We start from the raw sequence: 19,399 nt of genomic DNA, 5'->3' as shown, positions 1-19,399 counted from the left end.
CTAACAGTCCAGCTTTTACAGAAATAAAACTTCCTCTCAGAAATGTACTTCAGGGACCAAATTAAGTAGGGGCACAGAGAATGATTTTTTTTTTCTTTTCTTTTATCCATAGCAAAAACCTGCAGAATAATGTAATTTGAAAGGGCAGACTACTACAAGAAGACTGAGAGAGAACTCAAGAATGATAAAGGGGAAAAATATAAAATATGTACTGTGTGGATGAAATAATGAATCCTGATAATAATCCAGTTTAATATAATCTTATTTCTTGTTTATAAAATGCATTAAAAAATCCAGGCTACATTTGATTTTCTAGATTATACACTTCTTTAAATAACTGCTCCTTCCCACCAGTTGCCCTTTTTCCTTTACCCTTCTCCTTTAAAACATTACTTCAATAGGATTTTATTTTTTTATCATGGATATGCTTGCTTTACAGCTTCTATTCACCTAGTTTTGTTTTTTTTTTCCCTAATGCAGAAAATGTAGTTGGTGCCTGGATGAATGAACAGGAATATCAGGCTTGTTTTGACTTACACTACAAATCTGGCATCACACAATGTCTTTGCAAGGAAAGACAATGGACAGAGTAAAAAAAGAAAATGTCCTGCCTAAGAAGTAATGAAAACTTAAGGAATGAGGTATACCAATTCTGTGGAAAGACGGATTTCTAACTATTCTGAAAATTTCTGTCTCAAATTGGATGGGTTTCATTTTAATACAAACAAAAACATGTCAGATACTTCCTCTTTCTGAAGTCTGGGTCCAAAACTACTCCCTAATCAAAATATTTATTTAGATATAGAGAAGGCTCTCCCCAGGAACATAAAAGCAGGAAAATAACAATGACCAAGCACAACCTGTTTTCTGGGATGTACACAAAAGGATGAATGTGAGGGTGCATGTGAGGCAACAAAACAGAGGCAGACAAAGAAAACTGTACTTTAGAGCAAATGTTTTATACCCTGACTGAGAAAAATTGTATCACACTGTGATAACCAACTTAACGAATCAAGCATGAAGAAATTTGCTATCAGTACAGCCTATGGAAAAAACCCATCTCCTTACCTGTATTCTTGAGAGAGAGGAGAAAGGGCAAAACTAATGCAAATAAGGCACAAACAGCTCAGTGATTTTGGCTGAACCACAACAGCTCAGTTGCAGATAGCAGCCTCTGTACTAATGCTGCTTTTTTGACATCTCCCAATTCTCAGGAGCTTTGTCTCAAATACCTATGCAGGCCCACTGTTCTGTCTTAATGTCCAGTAAGAGAAACTCTGGCACTTTGAAATGGTACTAAAGATGAGAGATCATCCCTAGTAATTTGGATTATTTCAGTCACAAAGACAACTTTGGCTCCAAGTTAATTCCCTCATTTACCATTTTTCTCTAACTCTTTTCCTTACAAGAAAGTGTAAAGCTCATGTTGTAGGTGACTAGAATGCAACTGGATGCTATAAAATCCAAAATGTCACTGCCTGAGTTCTAAGTTTGTTGTCATTCTATTTTCCTTGTCTTTTATTTGAAAGTGTAAAAATACAGCTTTGGAGCCTTTTGGTCCCATCGGGCTAGTTTCAGTTAATTTCAATTTAACTAAAGATTGTATTTTAAGGAAAGCCAATATTACCTCACTTTGCTCATTTAATGAATATCCAACTTTTATTTGTACTTTTCATTGAGCAAGTAATTATGAGTCTAATGTATAATCCTTCCACAAGTAATAAAACTCAGAGAGGAGCATGGGAATGCCATTCAGAATGCAGCCCTGACTGAAGATTTTCATGCATCACACATGCACCATGTGTGATGACAAAGAGGATACATTGGACAGTTTACAAAATTTGTAAACACTAGGTTGTAGCACTGTGTGGAAAACCAAGTACACATGAAATTATTAATTTTACAGGCAGTGTGCCCAAGCAAGTATGCTCTACAAATGCATTTTTTAAACACTACAAATAACTGTTTCCAGAACTGACATGATCCTATGCGAGACATAAGGGATTATTAAGCTACTATCACTCAAGTTTGATAGGAATTTAAATTTTCAGCAGATTCCAGTTGAAACACACTGGCTTAGCCTGGGGTCCGTCCAACCACAAAGCCTTCACAGAGCTCAATCTCAGCTGAACACAGGTTTGGTCTTGCAGTCAGATCAAAAAACAATAGTGCAAGTTTGGTTTGTGAAAGACAAGTAATTAATTTCAAAAGCTCCTGTTCAATCTTTTTTTCTAAACCATTGACTGCCCAGAAAATGGGACTAATAAGTATTGGTTTCCTGTAATTATTGGTTCATTGAATCTTTTCTGAATCTTAGGCATTCATAATGCCACTTTGCTTTATGGATATTCTCGTATTTAACATGAATTGACATCAAGCCACAGTCCTTTCCTTTGGGAAGGCTGGAACACTGCCCTCCTCCCTTGGTTTTTTTTTTTTTGTTTGTTTGTTGGATTGCTTGGGTTTTTCCCACAGCAGTGTAATACCTTTAGGTTTTTTGATTTTTTCCCTATTTTTTTTTTAATTTCGGCTTAAATATTAGCACTGTGTTTGAAAGAAGTAGGAAAACAAATAAGGGAGAAACCTGTATACATGAAGTATGGTCCTACAAGCCTTATTTTCACAGGGACAGGCTGAAAAATTCATCACCTACAAACAGACAAAAATTGAAATACATGCACAGAAAAGAAAATGTGTCTGGAAGATAAAGGTGTCCTTTTTTCTTAGGGTACAACTGCAAACACTCAATACTAACCCAGAACATAAGATTAATGCTGATTCCATAAAACCATACATCTTTTAATGAAAACACAGAAATATCTTTAGCCAAGGCAGAAGCCCAGGGTACTGAGGTAGTCCCTGAGTGTGATTTATTTTCCTTTTTAAAAAAACCCCAAAAACTCTAAAGCATTGAGCTGAATATTTTGTTTCTTTACACCAGAGACTGACTACAGCAAGCAATATAAGGAGAAAATTTATTCATAAGGTTTGTAGTGACTTTAATTGGCTGCCAGCTGGATTGGAGGTATTTTACAAAATAATTGATGAAAGGAGCAAAAGAAAGATCTTCAGCTGGACCTTTCTTAGCTCACTTTCCTCTCAAACCAATGGATAGCAGAGCTAGAATCTAACTCAGCATATCTGTCATGGAATTTTTCAAAAAGAATTTTTTCACAGAAATAAGGTTAATAATTGAAAGGTATCTGTTTGTACATACTTCACAAAACACTGACAAAGGGACATATGTGGTAGAGAGCAATACAGCACAGATGACACACATTTAAAAACCTTTCCTGTGTGCTTTCTGAGGGAGTAGAAGAGATGAAGTCATCCCTTTGGAGCAATTTATTAGTATAACATCACATAAATTAGTATATAACCTCAGGTTAGGATATTTCCTATAATTTAAGTTTCTTTTGAACAGTTCCTACACAACTAGCAAGAAATCTTCCCTTTGTCCTGAGTTACTACTGTACAACCTAGAAATAAAGAACTGAATGTTTCAATACTGAAAACCAAGAAGCTCATGGCTTGAGCTTAGGCAACATATGAGTAAGAGGAAAGCAGTTAACACTGGAGTCCTTTCCTTGTGTTCATTCTTCCTTTATCACCATACACATTATCACACCTCAGCTATCTAATGCACTGTCAGCATCACTTTTTCACTTTGAGTAAATTTGATCCTTTAGCATGGTGACATAAAGTATCATGAGGTTGTGATTTGCCAGTGGTAGGATAAAATATGTGAGAGTGCATCAAGAGCCACTTATTCGCTATTTCTGGTGGATTTAGGGTGGTAAGTTCCAAAGATATTGAATTTTTCCACTGCATTTTGACAGGAAGTCAACTAGGAGTTGTCAGTTTTGGTTAGATGGTGCATTAACCTTTGTATCTGCAAACCTAAGAGAGAAGAATTTAACCTAAGTGAAATTCAGACAATAAAAAATTACAAGGTAAGCATAAGGTCTGCTCAAATACTTGCTTAATCTTCCACATTCCTTACATTTCTACTCTACACATATATAGATACTATCTGGGGTGTGTCTAGAGTCACCACTCCTGTTCATAAAGTCTGTTCCAAACTTTTGTACCTTGAATATTTAGAAAATATCACAAGTAGCAAAACCAAATTTGTCATTGAATGGCTTTGTAACTCTGTGTAGAACCAAGATTCACTTAGAGACCTCTGAAATAGCATGATCTATGGGCATCACGCCACACAGTTGGTGTGCTTATTCTTCCAGTGTAAAGGACCATTAGTTTGTTTTCCAAGAGACAGGATACACATCACCAGGCTTGTGGATTTCTTGTCGAGATGAAGCAACAAAGATTTATATAGAAACCAGCTGTTATTAAACATTATTTTATAGGTACAGATACACTGAAAGAGGAAAAAAAAGAAGAAAAACATATGTACCTGTGGGGTAGTGTTCATTCACTGGCCAGCTGTCAACCTGAAGCGTTGCATTGCCACCATTCCTGGTAAAGCGTACTACGTGGTATTTGCCATCATTTACAGGTGTGCTTTCCTCTTTAATAGAGATGTCCACTGTGCCAATATTGAAGACTACACCAATCTTGCCTTGCTCCTAAAAGAAGAAAAGAAACAAATGTTTTTAAATTGCTGCCACTTGGGAGAATGTTCTTGGCCTGTAAGTCTCTAGTGGGTAATTCTGCCGGTAGATGGCACTGAAGAATACACAGAAGTGTCATTTTCAGCTTCGTAAGGACACACTTCATTGGTTCTGCTTCAATGCAAACACTTTCTTTCACACTGTTCTTTACAGCATTCACCTGAAGACAGTGACTCATTTGTTCCTGTGAAACATCACAGAAGACAGGTGAGAAACCAGGCAACAAAAATCAGGAGATGCGGATAAAGAGTTATTTGAGCAACATCTCTCCTGATTATTACTAGTCACTTGTTATATAAAATGCAGCCACAGACAGGCTGTTATCTCAACACCTGGTTTTTTCCTGTTATTCTTGGGAAAAAACAGTCTTCACCCCCCCAAAAATAATTGTGGGATCCAGCAGGAAGAATGCAGTTGGAAGATGAATGGAAGTCAAAGGGAGCAGAAATGTCATTAGCTGACTTTGAAAACCAGAGAGAAGCTACCTAAAAGACAGGAGCAGCCCATCTTATTTTTCTCCATCACACACTAAGCAGCGCCCTACCATTAAAGCAGTGCTTTCACAAAACTTTCCACTAGTCACTGACTGAAAGGGAAGGAAAAGCCTGTTATAGTAGTCACAACACTTCCTTCTGCAGCTCCCCTCAGGTGGTTCCAAGTAATGACCATATTTAATGTCTTTAGGTTGTAAAATATACACCCAGGGTATACACAGATTAGATATATGCATTTAATACTACTGACTTACACAATGACATAAATTCTCATCACTGTACAATTAAGAGGAATGCATCTCCAAACACTCAGTAAGGAGAGGCACAGTATATTGGTGTCAACAATTATGAAGGCATATTATGTGCACTGCACAGATCCAAAACTGGTACAGACAGGCAGAACTAAAATGTATCATACAGGAAGTCAATACATTTGCAAGCTATCCATATGATAAAATTGAAACAACAGAGAGCAGATGGCCATTTTTGATGCAAATATAACTTCCTTGAAAAAACCTGGGGTATAATAAAGGCTCATGGGACCATTCTGTTCCATTTAATACCTGACATATCTGCTTAGTGGGCAGAGGACTCAATTGCACAGGGCTGTTACCCTAACTTCACTACATTCACATTAGCAAATCTCAGCAATAAGAAACCTCTCCTTTTGTACTTGATGAACAACTTGGATTCCTCTCCTGGATTTAATCCTGTCTCCTGGTATCAAAAAATCTTTTTTGTGAAAATTCCACCATTTTTCAATTTCTCAGAGAAGTCTTTCTGATTCCTGCTTTATTTTACATTTCAAAGCTTACTCATACCAAAGTACTCATCACAAATTCCTTGTATCTTCAATACCCTTTTTTTTTTTTTTGACATTTTCTTCCTAAAACCAAGTTTCCTGGTATCTGACTACGACATTGTTTTTGGAAAGGATAGCAAACAGTCCTGTAGCTGAAGAGGTCATGAACAGTGGTTCAACTACTTGAGGTTTAGTACTGAAACAGTAAGCATCTTGGTTTTTCTCTCAATACAACAGTAAATTTTAGACTGTGCTAAATGTATGCTGGATAGAAGGTTTAATGTACATTCATACTGTTATTCTTTGAAGGCACTTTTCTTCAAGATATCAATATAATCTTTTTCTTTTCATGGGAACATGAGGTAAGTGGATTGGTGCTCCCAGCAGATGCATGAACTCAGATGCCATTTGAAAACAACCAATGTTTCTTCTCTTATGCTAGCCAAAAATAAGTGAAGTTTCAGTTAACAAAGATTTATTTCAGATAAAAGCATTGCTGGCACAGCTTTACCACTTCTTTGACATATGAAGTGATCTCCCAACACTGTTTTAGTGAATCTTTTGGTGGTAACCATATAATTATCCTTACCTGCATAGCAATTACCAACGCACGTGATTAATTTTCCCTCAAAGACTCAAATTATATATAGCAACCAGGTAACCTGGCTGCTGATACTGTGGTTTTGCAAGATATTGCCTTACAATCAACCTCCTGGAAGACCTCTCATACTGCTTTTTAGCTGCCATCAATACATCAAGCTTCTTTGGCAAACTGTGGCTGCTCTAAAAGAGTCCCCCTTGGTGAAGGTACAGCATAAGCAGGTGAGATGAAGAGCTGCACCTTTTCTAATGGAACAGATCACCACCACAGAAGAGGAAGGGATTAAAAGGTATTTTTGCAGCAGAGTGAAAGCTGCATACCTTCAAGCCTACAGCTTAATGAGGCAAAGGTAAAAAACGTGCAGGTGGGGAAAAGGGTGGTGGGAAGTTCAATTAATCTCTGCAGAATGAGAAAATGTTTCTGATTTCTCCTCAGAGGAAAAGGAGATAGCAACTTTCACCATTTCCTTTCCCAAGGCTTGAAGGAAAAGACCTATTTACAGGGTGAGTGATAAGAGTGCAAACTGGGAAAGAGATAAGATTCTGGAAGCAGAGGACTGCAAAATGCCAGTGGCCTTTAGTCTGATGGAGAGAAGAGGGAAATGAGCAAATAGGTGTCTTTCCCATGCTGAGAGACATCCCCTCCCAGAGCCAGAGAGAGCCCTTCTAAAAACCTTGTAACACTGTTGCAATTAAGAGCAAAAATTTGTCTAAAAATAAACTGTGATTCTTATGGACAGCCTATTCCAGCTGTCTTCAGACCACTCTTGGGCAGAGCTCTCTGTGCCTCTTTAACTCGAGTTTTGCAGAAGCATAATTTCTGAGACTCTTATTTGGACTGAGTAGGAACTTCTAATGAAAATGGTTTTGTTCCAATTACCAGAATAAAACACAATACAATATGTCAAAGGTAGGGCTACCGAAGCTAAACTGCACACACAGACCTCAAGATACAATTTATTTATAATATTTTATATCTCCAGAGCACCAGACACTATGAAAAAATTAACAGTTATTTATGCATTCCTGACAGAACAAAAAAATAAAGCAAAGGACAGAGAAAATCCTACAGCAAAGAACAGTGACCATGGACACTAGGGGCAAATTCACAATTTATTTTCAACATCTCTTCAATTCCAGTTTCCTGCACTACAACCCTTCATTAAAAACAGCTTTTACCAAGACCTTTCTTCCTTCTAAATCTGAAAGACAAGCTTTACCATTTTGGTTTAACAGTTCATGATGGACATAACCTTTCATTCCTTTCCCCACACATTCAGCTGGTGGATTTTCTTTCTACATAAACAAAGGTATTAACTAGACCAGTAAATATGAGACAAAGAAAGATTTACCTTTGAGCCACTACCTAAAACATTTATAATGTAGGATTTTTTTTTTTATCTTTAGCTAACTATAGAGCAAGGAAAAAGGTGAATACAGAACCACACAGAGCAAATAAGTTACGTGGTCCAAAAGGGTTCAAGAGAATTGTAACAGACAGTCCAATTCTTTTCCTCTCTATATTGGTATTCACTGGGTGCCTCAAAAATTTCTATTAAAAGGCAACCATTAATTAATGGTTTTAAAACCTCCAAGTGACATCAAGTGCTGGCCCTATGTTTTGGAAAACTGAAACCCATTTTATTTATAAATAATGAAATTAACTCAGTATTCAATCTATCTCACTTTTCTTCTTCTTTAAGCCTAGTGTGCCAAAAAGGATTTTTAAAGTTTTCCAAGAATTTGTCTTATGCTGATTTGTCCCATAAAATTGCTACCCTCAAAAGCCATATTACCATTTCATTCCCTACAGCACTTCTGGAGATGAACTTCTGCCATTATGTCTCTAAGACTTTAGAAATATAATTATGATCACATAAAGGAATGTTTGTAGATAAATTATAGGAACAAAAAAAGCAAAAAGTACCGAAAAAAAGAAAAAAAATTGTACAAGGTTTCTCCTTGACCTGTCTACTCTACACAGACTGCTCATAACAGTTTGTTATATGCACAATCACCAAACATTTTCAACATTATTTAATTACACAAGAGCTAATCTACAGCCTGGATCAGGAGATCAGCAATTTATTGCTTGCCCTAAAGCATTGGTTTGCTTTGGGCAACCTTTTATTTTACCTTTCTTTAAAACAGATTCTTTATCTGTGACAGAGGAGTTATAGGCAATCTTTCCAAGCTTTACAAGCTCTGAAAATCCAGATGTATTTTACTTAAACATTGATTATATACTGCCGACCCAAACATTTCAGCTCTCAGAGAAATTACAATCTCAGAGGAACACGTCCTCAGCTTTCCTCACCTTCTACATTCAACTCCTCCAAACCTGTTCCTCTCCTCTCAAGGGACCTCAGAACTTTGAGGTCTTACATTTTAGCAGGTATGTTTTAAATTTTGTTTCTCTTCATTCAAGGAGAAGTAGAGCCTGTCCTGTGTGCAAATTGTCAGGCCTTTGCTTTCTCCATGCCATGCCTTTACATTTTGAAGGTATTTGTCTTTCTGTAGCAGACCAGGTAGAGAGAAAGTAAAATAGGATTGGCAGTGATTTTGTAAGATGAGCAGTTAGTGTGTGTTAGCGGGTACACATAGACAGTCACACGCACTCTGTGCTCTGAAAAGAGCTTTACCCTTAGGTTTTCTTTTTCTTAATCTAAAATTTAAATTGTCCACACTAAAAGTATATATTTGTTCCCTGTGTTTGGAAAGTATTTCTTTTCAAAAAGCCAGAGACAGAACTCCAGGCATTAGGACAGATCCTACTCTCAGCTGCATCAATGTGAATCAATAGCAATTCTGTTGAAGAAACTCAATTCCTACTGATCGAAATGGAAGCAGAGTTTATCCTTTTTGTGTTGTTTTGCTTATTTTTCTGAAGTAGAATGCAAAATTAAAGGAAGTATTTATAAAAAAACATACCTGAAATCTGAATACAACCCCAGGCTGTGTTTTCTCACACTTATTTTATTGCATAATTTTTAAAATAGCAACTACTGCATGTACTGCCTCCTCCTCCCACCCTGGCTGGTTCCAACATGGCTAGACATCAGCCCAGAACTGGCAGACAGTACTCCTAGTTTCTCTGTCCTGCAGATCACTGCTGATTTTGCTGCTCTCATTTGAAACTAATACAAGCTCTTTCCCCAACACAACAAGCCATTTCACGCTGTAGGAAAGTTTTTTAGTAAACTTTCCCTCCCCCCCAAAATATGCCAGATACATACACTTCAACTGCACTACCCTCGAAATTCAGGAGAATTGTTTTGTTTTTTTAATAACCCTGAGAACAGCTCTTCCTTGAATGGCTTGCTTCACTTTGGGCTCCTCACACTTTTAAAAAGTCTAGGTTTTTAAAAAGAGATTGAACATTTATTTCTCCCTCTTTGTTTTCACTTTATTCTTTATGACTTTCTTTGCTTGATTTCCTTCAGGGTTTTGTTTGCCTGGTTGTTTTTTATTTTTTGCTTTGCCTCTAACTTGATTCTGAATGTTAGTCCCTCTGAAGGATCACTCACTCTCTGTGGTCTAGGGGGCTTTGTACAACAGTGCTAAATACTGTGAGTTATCCAGGAGAACTGAAGGTATAGATGCACATTCCTTAGAGGACACTCATTTATTACTACAACTACAGATCTTTTTTTGTGAACTTTCACAAACAGAACAGAACAGAAACTCAGAAAGATCTTTGCTGATTAGAAAGGCAGTAGAAACCAGCATTGTCCTTAGAGGGCCCTTCTGGGCTGCAGCTAGAACTGAATGCATGGCTGGACACATCTTTCTGGTACACATGTATCAATGGATTTAAGAAGGGCAAGTATTAGAACCTCTATTCAGCACAGAGTATAAGGCAGTTAAGTTCTACTCTTCTCTGGCCATATTTAGTACTGTTTTTAATATCACTGAGAGGTAACTCTGAAATCAGGATTCAGTATGTAAAAAACTTATGGCTGGGAAAAGGGAGAGTTTACTGGATGAAATCTGTCTTTATCCAAACAGTGATGGCTGGGGAAACACGCTCAAGAATCAGTATCACCACCCTGGCAAATATGATAATCAACAAAAAACAGCAAATGCTCTGAGAGGAATGACAGGTACTGAAGCTCACCTGTCTTGGAAGGTTTTGATCAGGGTGCCAACACTTTACAGTTACAAGGAAACAAGGAAAAAATGTTGTTAAGGGGAAGTACAGGTCAGCTAATTTTAATTGATTTTTAAAGGCTGTTATAAGGAGCAGTAGGTAATTTTTTGTTATATACTGTTACTGCTTCTTTAAGGTTCTCCACCAGATCTACACAATGCCAGTTTAAACCTATTTATCAGAAATAATCACACACACACAGAGGATAAAATAAATAGAAATTATTACCCTTTGGGGGCATGGTTTTTAAAAGAAGCAGTTCTCAGCGATACATAATTTATAAGGCTAAAAAGGACAATTGTTATAATCTACTCTCCTCTAAAATTTTATAGGAGGTCATATATCTTGTCTGAATTGATTCTTTTTTAAACTACAGGATATATTTTAGAGCAGCATTTGTGATTTGCAGCTGAGGAAAGAAGGCTTGGATTCATTACAGTTGCTATTTTGATGAGATTGGCCTAGTGCTGAACACGGTCAAAAAGGCAAGTGGAATTCAAGAATTGTAATAAAAAGGAACAGTGTACAAAAGAAAAACCTGTATTATAAGTTAAGGGTTGACCTTTGACTTCAGTTCTTGAACACAGTACACAGATCTTTTTGAGGCCATCTCAAAAAGAAAAAGAGGAGATATAAAAGGTTCCAAAAAGTAGTACACTTGAAATTGTGTATATAATAAAGAAGCAGTGATTCAGCAGTAATTCTTTATAACTCAAAGAACAAATATATAAGAAAGGCATTTGACAATTATGTTTAAGCAAAAAAAGGTACCAAATTAATGGGAAGGATCAAGAATTGAAAACAGCAATATGAATATAACCTTGTGCTCAGCTCTTCCTGAAAAGCAGATTATTGCTGAACTGTTACTGCCTCTACTGAAACACCATCTAGCATCATATCACCACAAATAACTTGTAAGTCTGTGATCAAGCCAAAATTTTCTTCAAGGTTGCTACTGACTCTTGTTCATTTTAAGTGGTAGAAAAATAAAATTGGGAAATATTAATGAAAATCTAATCTTTTCCATTGAAAGTTTAGGAAAGGTAGCTTACATAAACATCTCTCACTGGCCACACTGCTGCCTGTAGTCCATCCTCAGAGCAAAAAAATGCTAAAGCAAAAGACTTGGGGTTCCAGCTTCATCTTTCCTTGACTGCAAACTCTCTCCTCAGTTTTGTAGAGCATAAGAGAAAACCTCTCAGATTCTTGCTTAAAAGCAGGTTTTCCAATCTTTCATTTAAACGTCCCCATGGCACTGAAACTCCTTCAGTTTACTTATACTTCAAGTGGAGACACCAGAAATTTTTAACTTCAGTTTACAGCAATTACACAATCTTACTATGTGGGCTCACATTTGAGGCTTATTCACCATGATCAACAGTCTAGTTCAGGAGTTCTCTCTGGGACTGTTCCTTATATTGAAAGGTGATCTCTTTGGTTGGAGACACCTTACATTATTGGGCTAAAGTAAAATTTATATCAGTTTCCTTGTTAAGAATTTAACAAATCTTCCAAACTGCCCTTCATCTTCTGCCAGTTGAATGTTTATGTGGGACACAGATGGCAATATAATACTTCTTTAATGGCCCTTACTACAAGAAATTGTAGCACAGGAATACACTGCTACTAAAGTACATCTTACACCTGTTCTTCAACCTTTTTTGGTCAAACACCTTTGCAATATCACAGAAATAGATTTACCAGTGGGATGTGAAATTGCCATTCTCTTGCTTTAATTTTGCCTAATCTTCTCTACCTGCATCTTTCCATCTTTCAGTCTTTGTCTTTTGTCTAAGAAAAGTTTATTTTATAATCAAAACTACCATGAAGACAAGTGGAAAAAAATGGACAAGAAGCACAATTCTGTGACAGTTCTACCAGGGTCAGGAGTGACTCATTATGTACAACAACACACACAAGATATTTTCACCAGGAAAAGACAAGAAATATAGAATCTGCTTGTTTACTTCAGCCTAGATACCCTGCACCAGATAAGAGCTTTACACTCTCTTTGAATGTAAAGAGATTGAAGCAGTTTAGGTAACATTAATACATAATATCAGCAGAATTACATTTAGGAATTAATTTTTCCCCAGAAGCTTACATATTTCTTGTAAGGTGATACCATTAGTAGAAATAGAGACCTTTAAATTTTAACTCACTCACAGAGGTAATCAAAACTAGTAAGATAGAACACAGGGTTGAAAGAAAATATTTTTGCTTTTACTGCTGCTCTGCTGTACCTTGAAAAAGCCACTTTAATTTCCCTCTCTCCAGTTTGTCTTTTTATAATGTGAAGTCACATCATCAAAAGGCTTATCAAACAGTATTCATATGTTATCTGCCACAGTGGAGCCCTAGTATCCAGTGGGGCCTCCAGATGTTGTTGCAGTACAGTTAATTAATATCAAGCAGAGTATCCTGATTTACAGTATCATCAGTACCATGATGAGGCTTGTACTAAGCTCACCCTAAACCCACTTCCTCAAAATCTAGGGAATGCTGTGGCACACCTAGTTGCTCTTGCATCGGACACCTGCCAAGCCCAGTAATCAGTGATAGCCAGCAATATTAAAAAGGAGGCTTCCTTTCATGCCATTCAGTGCCTAGGATGGTGTGCCCAATTAAATCTTTTCCTGTTACCCAGGATGGCACCAATACACTGCCAGTCAACTAACAGGCAGTAGAATGTTTCAAGAAACACGTGCAGGTGTGTTTAGACCACACAGTTTGCAAAAAAACAATTGTTATTACACAGCTGGTGATACTCCAGCCACAAGGCTGCTAAACCCCACTCATTTAGGGATATCATACTGCAATTAAAGAAACTGAAATTAGGAGCATGCTGAAAAGGGGCATTTCCTTGGGAAACAGGATGCAAAACAAATTAAAAAGGTGGTATCTGTCTATTGGTTCATTAGCAAATACATTATTCAGATGGCTAATTTGTTCTCACAGATTAAAATACGGATGATAAAAATATGCCCTATCTGATGGTGTGAACTCCAACTATAATTAGGATTAAATATTGTGACAGTGCCTTCTGAAAATATAAACAGTATATCTTGGGAAATTTTGTGAAATTATACCTTGTAGATAAGATTCTGCGCTAGATCAGAAACAGGAACCATTCTGAATGTTGACACCAGCTTCAATTTTCCCAGAGAAGGTAGCCAATGCATATTGCATGCTGCATTTTAAACTTGAAGTATGCTCAAGCTGCTGCACTCTTCCGGCATTACCGAAGTTGGCTGATTAAAAGTAGGCCTTTACCTTTCTAAGAGCTGCTCTGCAACTCACTCCTCAGAAAAAAAAACATGACCAGCTGCTAAAATGTCACATCCACTCAATAAAGAAATGACTGCAGTAACAAGTCTGATTTTAGTAGGGCACAAGAACAAGGAGTTTGCTCCAAAGGAGAGACCTTCCAGGAGAAAATACGCCCATTGATCTCACAACATCTCCCCTGGGGTTTCAATCCACTGGGTAACATTGCCAACAATTTATGCTGGCAGAAGCTAAAGTGGCAATCACAATCCAGTGGTTTGAACCTCGCTGGATACCAGATACTCACCAAAGCCTCTCCATCACTTCTCCAATTCAGCAGGAGGAGGAGAAGAAATAAAATGAAAGGCTCATGAGTTGAGATAAGGGCAGGGAGAGATCACTCATGAGTTGCTGTCACTGGCAAAACAGTCTCAGCTTAGGGAAATTAGTTTAATTTATTACCAATCAAATCAGAGTAGGCTAATGAGAAATAAATCTTAAAAACACCTTCTCCTTGACTCTCCCTTCTTCCAGAACTTCACTCTTGAACTCTCTATCCTCTCCCTGCTCCCTGCCTCATCGTGGGCTTCACCACAGGCTCTATCCCACTGCCACTGCTCCTGCTCAGCAACGTGTTCTCCCCTTTTTAATTAACTATGTTTTCACAGAGGTTATACCACTGTCCCAGATGGCCTTGGCCAGCAGCAGGTCCTAGTCTTGGAATTGGCTGGCCTTGGCTCTGTCAGACACAGGGGAAGCTTCTGACAGCTTCTCACAGAAGATAACTATGTAGCCACCCCATACCAAAACCTTACAAACCCAATACATACACAAAATATGGAATTAAAGATTTGATACTTACAGGCCACGTGGAATAAACCATGTACCTTAACTACTGACTTCCTTACCAAGAGCATTGGCTGTGAGATGTCAATGAGCTGAAGGCACAGCACATATTGCTCAGTAATAGCAATCACAGCTGTCTGTCTCGACCCATAACCAACAGAAAAGTGAGCACTTGTCAAGAAGATGGCTTTAAAAAAAGACACTGCATTCTGACAGGAAAGGTGATCACCATCCAACTAACCCAAGTACAGTAGCTATAGAAGGGCAAGGGGTGAAGAGGCTCTGGACAGAATTAATCTATTCAAACTTGGTTTTGCCTAGTGTTTATTTTTTTGCAAACTCTCTTATCTTAATCATAAAGAATATCCTAGGGTTTCAGAGTGGTCCAAAAATACATATTTAAAGGTATTACATGACTAAGCACTATATACTACTGCACTTTCCTTTCTTAGAGTTTTCTTGACAGAATTTTAATAGAAGTCTAATAGAATTTAGTGCATCCAGGGCCTATATTCTATGTTTCTTTTCAAGTCTATGAAACAGATTCCATGAACTGCATAATATCAACAGCCTATTGTAACCAAAGTAGCCTTCTTGACCACACAAGCAAGTCTGAGCTAAGGTTCAATAGGTCTCTCCAATCCAACAATAAAAAGAGGAATAATATGAGGACTTGCAAACACAAACAGTACCTGGATTCAGTAACAGCTTATTTCTAGCTTTTCAAAGCTTGTTTTGTTAAAATGGAAGATTTTTTTTTTTTTTTAAAGTTAGTGTCGTGTGGCTTTTGAGATGTGGCTGGACTCCAGCTGAAGGCCTTCCTAAAACTGAATTAAAAATTTTTAATGAAAGAAGACCATTAAAAATACATGAACATTGCAGTATAGGAAACTTATATTTCAAATGAAAATACGCTAATTACTCAAAATAATTTAATACTCTACAGATTGCATGAGAGGGCACTGATAGATGCTAGAATATTAGACAGAGATGGAAAAAGAGAAGAAGGGAACATAGTGAAGACATAGCTCACAAAGTGACTATGACTGGTACACCAGTACCATTTGCATGCTGGAAAGCAGAGACAAAGATAAATGACTTGACAAAATTTTGCAGGAACAAAAAGTTACAGGAACAGAGGAAATAAATTAAATGTCCTTTCATTCTTAAGCCACTACCTAGCACTTTACATTACCTTAACTTTGCTACCAAAGAACACTTCAAACACCCATGTTTTACAGACACATAGGATGCACTAACTATTAAATAGGTCAAAAGGCTGTATCTGAAACTTGTTGGAAAAGTACCTCACATCAAGACTGAGTTTTCTTACAAAGATGAGAATTTTATTAAATCAAGATAGGCCTCTGGGAAAAAAAAATCACAATTTGGCTATTAATGTACTTAATTTGTGTTGCAGAATTTGCTTATTGTTTGTCAAAGTGGTATCAGCTGAGCCCCTTGCCAAGTTTGTTAGTTTTTATGCTAGTTAAAAGACAACTGTTGATGTCAAATGGAAACTTGATTATTTGGAATGGATGTCACAAAAAAAGCTGAAGTACTTCCAGTACTGATTTTTTTTTGCATAGTAGGTATGGGAGTAGTGAGTAAGGAGAAGGTTAATGTCACGATTCCAGCTCCCATATTTCTTCCCGATATCTTCTTCTCTGCACTTTCTAGGAAAAATGTTATGAGATGTAAAAGGACAGCCAATATATCAAAGGAGACTCCTGTCTTAGGACTGTGCTGAGATCCTAATCCTACTGTAATACCAGAAGTGCTTAGAAGATGAGTGTCCTCTAGGTTCTAGAACACTTTGAAATCAGTAGGGGAGAAACAAAAAAGAACAAAGCATAAGGATGCATTCCATTAGGCAGCCTCCCTTGTCCTTGTGGCCACTCACTTATCCACATTAGCTTCCATGGGAAGAAGCTGTTTCATCAGGCCTGCATGAAGGGACAAAGATCACCTTTAGAGACAATCCTTTATTCAGAAATCAGCGTAGCTACCATTAGGAACACTGAGGTAAAGGAAGCTCAGGGTATGGGAGGTAAGACCAGTACAAAACCACCCCTAACATGTCTTCCTTCATCAAAGATGAATTTTTGTGAATAAACTGGAGCAGCCAAAGGAATTCAGAGATACAGGACTGTTGTGATTTAGACTATTCAGTTTATGCTTACATACTGGAAGGGAAAATTTTCTAGCTTCTGTCAAGCATTTTGTGATTTAGCAAGACTCAGTAAATATTACCCAAGTGCAAGAACAGAGTTCCTCTGTTCATTCATTATTTTGTCAGCAGGCTGCTGAAATTAGGTCAAACTCTGACATTTCTACTCAGGAGAAAGCCTACAGAGGACCCAGATGTGAAAAAGGATTTAGCTCAATATTGTATGTTCAGCAGAAAATAACATAGCCTTTGCTATTATCAAATTTTTAAGAACTGCCATTTTGTTTAGGGGAAAAAGGATGTGCCTCATCTTTTTGCAATGATACGACCATAGCACCAGATCCCCATATTTTCTCCTTCCTACACAATTTAGCCATCTGACGAGTTGATTGGGAGAGACAATAAACTTGCAACAGACTGATCTTGTAAAATACAAACTGAAGGAGCAATAAGGGTGATGGATGTCTGTGGCCAACTATTATGGCTGTTGTCTGTGTCTTCAGGCAGATGGAGGACAGTACTGGCAGCATATGGCATGGGAGTTTGGGCTTGGAAGGCAGACTTCTGATAAAAGGAATTAAAACCAAAGCAGTGTGGTGGCTAGCAAGCCAGTCTGGCAGACCAAACCTCTGATCATCTCCCTCATTTCTGCCCCTCTATACTTTACCCAGTTCTACAGGCTCCCACCTCCATTCCTAGAGCTGGTCTCAGCTCTGCCTGCAGAGGGGCAGCTGAGAAGCCTCAGCTTGAAAGGGGCTCGTGTCAGCAGTCAGTTTGGCAGATGCAGCCAGGCAGCAGTGGTCAGTGGGTGAAGCTGGCCAGGGTGAAACTCTCATCAAAGTCTATGAGTGCTACTTGTTCCTTGAAGACTTTAATGCATAACTGAGTGCTTCAGAAAACAGTAATTTGGGCACTTTGGTTGCTGGGATACACAGAAACAAAAGGTGATGGAGATCAGCAGCTGTCCCTAGAGTCTCTTACTACAGCTTTGGTGGCAAGGCCCACAGGAGAGCAGCACCTCTGCCTGGGGTGTACATCACACTGCCACTTGGCCACTGCTACACTGAAGCCAATGACTTCATCTTTTGCACTAACTGTGCCCCAGTTTCCTAGGGGCTTAAAAGTTTATAGTATTTTTTTCTTTCTTTTTTTTTTTTTGTCCTGAATAGTCTGAACACTAAGCCTGGATAACCTTTCATCGCATATGGTTCACCTTCTTGTCATACCAAAGCTTGGACTTGTTTCTTCTCCCAGTATAGTCCCTGTTTCACTCCTCCTTTCATCCTTTCCATTTAAGGGCATGCAACTACACTGCAAATGGAAGGGGTTTCTCTGCAGTCTGGTAAAATCTCAGAATGATTTCATCAGATACTTATTTTCTGAACATTTACATTAAAAGAGGAGAAGCTGTTTTTAGCCAACCTTCTTGATAAGCAACTGTTGACTAGATAATTAAAAATTTTCTCAACTTTCTCAACCCTATTGATGGCCCTGCTTATTTCCATGCATGATAGTGTAGAGAGGAGTCACATCCTTTCAATGTCTCTGCTCTATCTATGCTGTGGATATGGCCTTCAAGAACTTCTTAGAGGGTAACTACCAGCCAGTTCAGTAGCAACTTTAGTGCTGCCAGTTTAAAAATAGTACATGGCATGATAGAACGATTTGGATTGGAAGAGATCTTAGAGATTGTCTATTTCCATCTGCCCTGCCATGGGCAGGGGCCCCTTCCAGAAAACCAAGTTGATCCAAGCTCTGTCCAACCTGGCCTCGAACACTCTCAGGGATGGGGCAGCCACCATTTCATCATACAACCTGTTCCAGTCCCTCACTACCCTCACAGTATATAATTATATACTAATCAGAAATTATACAGTATTTAAAACAGAGACATTTACTATAAGAACACGGGCATTCACAAGAAGAAAAAAAATAATTAAAAAAATCAGAGGATGATACATGTTGTCAAGATTCAAAAGGTTATTTTGCACATTGGTGGACAATACTAGAGACACAGCCTTGTCAGGCTGTAAAGAAAATACCAACAAAACAAAGCAGACAGTATGTGTATGCATGTGGGAGCACTTCAAGAACAAGAAAAGAGGGAATGCTGGCATGGATTCCCTGTGTTTGTAGCTACCATGTGTTCTTTATTTAGTCATATTACAATAAGAAGAAGATGAGAAAATACAACAAAATAGCATGTATCTGCTTTTTGCAATGGTCCTGTTCATCTCTGTGGAATCCTATGCTCCTCTGAATAAATATCACTATCCTCAAATTACTTTGTACTTCATTACAATATTAATAATCAAAGGCTCTCCTTCAGAAAAAGGATATAGTTGTTTTGGAATTAGTAATATGAAATTTGTGCTGATCCACCAAACACCATTCATGCTCTTGTACCAAAGAAGAATTAAGTACATGACATAAGTG

The 19,399-nt window shown here is 37.8% G+C and overlaps 1 protein-coding gene across 14 annotated transcripts in view; it reads right to left on the bottom strand.

Annotated features, from left to right (window-relative positions):
- The window catches only part of NRXN3 (neurexin 3), a 964,547-nt gene that overhangs the window by 130,454 nt on the left and 814,694 nt on the right, over nt 1–19,399 (bottom strand). For all 14 annotated transcript variants that reach the window (XM_015631171.2, XM_033514971.1, XM_015631158.2 and 11 more), the window contains one exon: nt 4,418–4,589. In XM_015631171.2, the coding sequence (XP_015486657.1) occupies nt 4,418–4,589 (172 nt within the window). The remainder of the gene's footprint in view (nt 1–4,417; nt 4,590–19,399) is intronic.

This window comes from Parus major, chromosome 5 (assembly GCF_001522545.3).
Source record: "Parus major isolate Abel chromosome 5, Parus_major1.1, whole genome shotgun sequence".
Lineage (NCBI taxonomy): Eukaryota > Metazoa > Chordata > Aves > Passeriformes > Paridae > Parus > Parus major.
The sequence above is the reverse complement of the archived record's forward strand: the minus strand, read 5'-3'. Positions and strand labels throughout refer to the sequence as shown.